This window comes from Enoplosus armatus, chromosome 18, assembly GCF_043641665.1.
Source record: "Enoplosus armatus isolate fEnoArm2 chromosome 18, fEnoArm2.hap1, whole genome shotgun sequence".
NCBI classification, from domain to species: Eukaryota; Metazoa; Chordata; class Actinopteri; order Centrarchiformes; family Enoplosidae; genus Enoplosus; species Enoplosus armatus.
The window spans coordinates 264087-269482 of NC_092197.1; the positions used below are offsets into that span (position 1 = coordinate 264087).

The 5396-nt window shown below is 42.5% G+C and overlaps 1 protein-coding gene across 2 annotated transcripts; it reads left to right on the forward strand.

Annotated features, from left to right (window-relative positions):
- The first annotated feature begins 1986 nt into the window (after nt 1-1986).
- atp6v1g1 (ATPase H+ transporting V1 subunit G1) lies at nt 1987-5073 on the forward strand. Of its 2 annotated transcripts, none has more exons than XM_070924577.1 (3): nt 1987-2193; nt 4101-4201; nt 4326-5073. In XM_070924577.1, exons 1-3 carry the CDS (start codon nt 2112-2114, stop codon nt 4497-4499), a joined length of 357 nt encoding a protein of 118 aa, XP_070780678.1. In that variant the 5' UTR covers nt 1987-2111; the 3' UTR covers nt 4500-5073. The 2 variants fall into 2 exon arrangements, with proteins under 2 accessions (XP_070780678.1, XP_070780679.1); XM_070924578.1 differs by having other exon boundaries at nt 4101-4135; nt 4380-5073.
- The last annotated feature ends 323 nt before the right edge of the window (nt 5074-5396 follow it).

The following is a 5396-nucleotide window of genomic DNA, read 5'->3' on the forward strand; positions in this document are numbered from 1 at the left end:
ATTCATATGAATTTGTTTACGTTTCTTGTATTCCTGAGCGTGTGTCTATTTATGTCTTAAGTTGTTAAAATCAACAAACACATTGTTGGGAATAATGTGGTCATATGACTATTGAGTACTCCTAGTCGGAAAGCGTCACGGCTGGAGAATTTGGAGAATGGGACACAGCTGAGTCAGGGGAGAGAGGCAGGACGGGAAGAAGAGGACTGAGGGGGACACTGTGACGTAATGTGGTCCTAATGAAAATATTAAAATGACAAACGGACAGAACTGTGTTGTCAGTGTCCTCCTTGCTTCTTCACTGCTGTTTTCATATAGTTTCACTGGCATGACATGCATCAAGAGACTCCTTTCGACCTCTTGTCATGTCGTCCATCTTTATATACAGTTAATGGTCACTATCTGAAGCTCATGACCAGGTGAGGGTTGGAACATAGACCGACTGCTAAATCAAAAGCTTCACCTTCAGGCTCAGCTCCCTCTGAACCACAAAGGGTCGGGTACAATGTCCCCATTACTGCTGATGCCCACCAATCCACCTGATGATTTCCATTTTACTGTCACTGGTGAGGAGAATCTCCACCTTTTGGTGCTGGTGGGGTTGTGCGTGACCCTCGCCCAGGACAGGGAATTTGGATTAAACTGCCAAGCAGAATAATAATAATTTTAATTAATGTTTATTTGTATAGGGACACATATATAACATAAATCAATGTCATACACCACAGCATATATAGCCTAAGCTAATTTGCAATAGATGGGCCTTTAAAATACATAAAACTCAGCAGCAAAACAACAGGTACATACATTAAAAACACAAAACTCAGAACTCAACAAGGAAATACAGATGAAACGATACAAGACACAAACTATCACAATAAAGCACCATAAAACAAGAAGCACCAGATCAGACTACAGGACTGATCCCTCTTCACAGCCAAGTGTCACTTTCAGTCTAAAAGGATCCCAGCCAGGATCCAGTGTGAGTTCTGGAGGTAAGGAACTCCACATGTTGATCCCACGAACACAAAAGGCTGTTTAAGATTAGCAAATGCAATAAAATTATCAAAAAGTTAACATATTCAATTTCGTAGTTACTATATACAATATTCAGAAACACACCTCCCCCTTAACCAGAAAGAGGCGTTATATCGCTCTCCTCGAAGCCACCAGCAAACACATTTCATTCGAACTTGACAGACACAAATTAAAACTCACCGAAACCATCAATACATATTCTAGAAATCAACAGTAATAAGAACCATTATCGCGGAGTGTTGTGCGGAGCTGAAGGATTCGCCTGTTGTTGTGGCTTCTTGTTGTTTTGCACTTTAATGAGTGAATAAGTACATACATCCGCTTACACGGAGAACTTCCTGACGGACAGACAGCTTCACTTAACATGACCGCTAACTGCTGCTGACTGTAGCTGGCGTCAGCTAGTTAGCCGTGTAGCTAGCAGTCCTGTTAACGCTAGCTGACTGACTGCGAGCTCGGAGCCCCGGGGGGTGTTGGTGTTTACACCGCTACTCCGGGAGGAGAAGGTTTAATAAAGCTTTAATTAAGCTTTAAAGGCCGCTAGCTGCACGGCTAACTGAGCTAATTAGCTACAGTAAGCAGCAGTTAGCGGTTACTTTAAAGTTTCCTGTCCATCAGGAAACTCCGTAAATCAGAGTTTCCCCAAAATCAGTGAATAAAGTTTTAAAGTTGAATTTCTGTACAGTAATCAGTGAGGCCTGCCCCCAGAAACACTCGGCTCCAGCAGCATCTATCGGTGTTCAACCTACTTCTTGTCTCATTTGTGGTCTGATAAACAGGAAGTTCATCACATTCAGCTTAAAAACAACAACAACAACAACAACAACGTATTTGGTCTTTGCAAACAGAAAGAATTGTACGTGTTTATTTGCATGAAGAGCAGGAAGTGAGATCTGATCTGAAGAACCCCCCCCCGTGACTAAATCACGTGAGCGGTCCGCAGCGTGACGTGACATCAGCTGACTGCGGTCAACAGAGGAAAAAGACAAATCTTCCGTCGACCTTCATTTTAGAGAAATCCTCCGGCTTTTGCTCCGTTTCAGCGCCGCTGTCCGCAGGTGTTCAGATCCAACATGGCGAGTCAGTCGCAGGGCATCCAGCAGCTGCTGCAGGCCGAGAAGAGAGCGGCCGAGAAGGTGGCCGAAGCCCGCAAACGTGAGTAGGACAGGCGGCCCGCGAGCCCGCAGCGGCCCGCTAGCCCGTTAGCAGATTGAAACGGCTGTTAACGGTGAAAATGCCGGTGTGCCAGTGGAAAATAAGTGTGGGAACTCGAGAAAGAAAACGAGAAAACAACATGCAGGAGAAGGTGGTAGAAATCAGTAGAAACCAGCAGGAACCAACAGAAACCCTGGTTGGTGGCAGGCAGTCGTGCTGTAACCAAACTTAATAGGAAAATCGTTGAGTTTTGAGATACTTTGATACATATTTTAACTTTGAATACAATCTGTGACAATTTTAGAACCATCAACTTCATCTTTTCTAATCGGCCTACTGGAAGGTCTCCTAACTTCACGTATTTTGGGAAAATGTGGGATTTTCTGACTCAGTTCTGCTCGTCTATGAATTAAATACGCACCGAATTAAAGAGTGTCCTCAACTTGAATTACTTACATCGAAGGTTAGATCACTTACGTAATTTGCAAAAGTGGCAGAAATGTGAATTGGGTATGGCTTTTCTATCAGGGGAAAGATATTTTTGATTTGGTTAGTAAAATACGTTTCTGTAATGTCTTTTCTGACTCACTGTAGTAACTCAAGTAGTAGTTATTATATAGTATAGTTACTAGGTATTTCCATTGACTTCATTTATTCCTCTAAACACATTTTAAAAGTAATTCTAAATGAGTGACATTTTTTAAAAGCTTGAAATTATTTAATCGCTAATAATACTTATGCTGGTGCTGCTATGCTAACATGCTACTTTGTGGATTTATGTTAATTCATTCACATATTTCTTTTCTATAAATAATGTTGATGGTTGTGAGTAAGCCGCTGAGCATCATGGGATATGGTGATCACATCTTGTGATAAATAGTCATGGGGTGCATCTCAAGTCTCTTAATTGCATCCTCGTGCATTCCCTCACTTTTCCTTGCATCTTAGTCCCTCCCAGCAAGGAAACCACGAGGAGAGAGGAAACAAGGTTTTAAGAGTAATGAGACGTTGTTTCTTCTGAAGCGTCGTGTGAGGCGACGTCTGTTTCTGATGGCTGAGCTGGACCTGCCAGCGTCTGACGTCACTGTTACAGGCAGCCGGCTGAACGCTTGTAAAGTTTTTACCGTTGTAACGAAACTGTTGGTAACACACCAATAGATCAATATATGTCAAAACGACATACTTGACTCTCTGAGTGTTTTTCTCTGCCGTCTCGTTCAGATGAAGGCTGAAGTATTCATACTGAAAATGTTATTGGAAGGCTGCTGTTGTGTATCCTCGCTCCTAGCTCCTCCCTCCTCACTACTAGCCCCTCCCTCCTCCCTCCTAGCTCCTCCCCTTCGTTCATAGCTCCTCCCTACCCGCTCCTCCTCCTCCTGCAATATGGCTGACCAGAGGACTGAGGAAATATCTGAGACTTGAGATGTTCAGGATCCCCTTGAGAGGGGATGGATGATTGAATCAGATCTGACTGCAGTCGTCAATCATATAATCAATCAGTGCTCAGACAAAATAATAGAAACACCTCCAATATAATGCAGTCCATTCTGTAACAGTTAATATAATATGGGCTGAAATGATTAATGATTCATCCATTAGGCAATGATCAGAAAGTTAATCAGTGAATGTTTCAATAACTGATTAATGATGAATTTTGGGGTTTGGATGAGAAACTGTGTCCTCAATTTCAGTGAAGAGGATTTATTGACATGGAAACACGTTTACACCATTTACATTACAAATGAAACATATGATGTAATAAAATAAATATAAATACAGATAGGTGAGAACTAGATAAACATTAAAGATACTCTGTATGTACAGTGAGTGTGTCTCTGTCTGTCTGTCTCTCTGTCGCTCTCTCCCCCTCTCTCTGATGTGTAGTGGATGTCTCTTGCCCTCTGCAGGTAAGAACCGGCGTCTGAAGCAGGCGAAGGAAGAAGCTCAGGCTGAGATTGAACAGTATCGACTGCAGAGAGAGAAAGAGTTCAAGACCAAAGAGGCTGCCGTACGTCATACTGCTAATGCTGCTGCTAATACTACTTTTTTTAAACATTTTCTTGTGTTGATTTACATTTTTTCCCTCATGTCTCTGAAATATATAAATTTCTGTGTCCCCACCCTCCTCCCAGGCCCTCGGTTCCCATGGCAACAGCGCGGTGGAGGTGGACCGGGACACTGCTGAGCGGATGGGTCGTATCCAGGCCAGTTACCGTGGTAACCGGGAGGCGGTGTTGGGCGAGCTGCTGCGACGCGTCTGTGACATCCAGCCGGAGTTTCATGCTAACTATCGTGTGGCTGGCTGAGGGGGCGGGGCAAACAGCAGAGCCATGGACGTTAGCAACATTGGCTTCATTAGCTTCAAAATCCTTTTTCTTTTTAAGGTGCAAAGTTCATTACTTCCTGTTTTCCTGCTCCAAACAAAGAGAACATTAATAAATGTTGTTACTGTGTTGATGTTTACGAAATATTTATATATATCAGAAGTAATTTCTTTTTTTTTTGTTAAGTCTTTCCTGAATCTAACAAAATAAAAGTTTGTCTTCACTGTATCTCTGTGAGGGTTGAAGAGAAAGTCATCCAATCAGCTGTCCATTTAAAGTAAAATAAAATGATTTGATAGTCAGATTTGATGAGTTGATTGGTTGTTTTTCTCTGAACTCTCTCCTCCAATCAGGACACCCGACTCATCTCTGCTATCTAACCTGATTGGCTGGAGAAAGTGGGAAGGCTTTGATTGTGAAACTCCTGTGCATTTCCACAGTTTTTGGTTGTGTGACCATGTGACTTCCTGTTGTTGTGTTCACTTCGGGTTGATATTTGTGAAGCGATGATGATAAAAAAGCAGAATATATTAAACTGAATGTTGATTGGCTGAAACTGTGTTATGCTGCTCTGTGATTGGCTGAAATGTAAAGTTTAAAGCAATATGTCGAAATCACTTGACTGAGGATGAGTGATATATTCACAGCTGATGATGTTTACATGTGATGGATTAATGATTCAGCGGCTATAGATATTCACAGCTCATGCAACACAATCAGGCTGCGGTCAAATAGTCAAAACATGACGGTAGAATTCATGAGGGAACACTAGGTTACGTGATTATGAGACGGCGGATGTTACTGACGTGGTGGTCACTGTCACAAGGAATTGTGGGACGCCATTATCTCCTTTCCTTGGGTAAAGGATGCTCCCGTGTA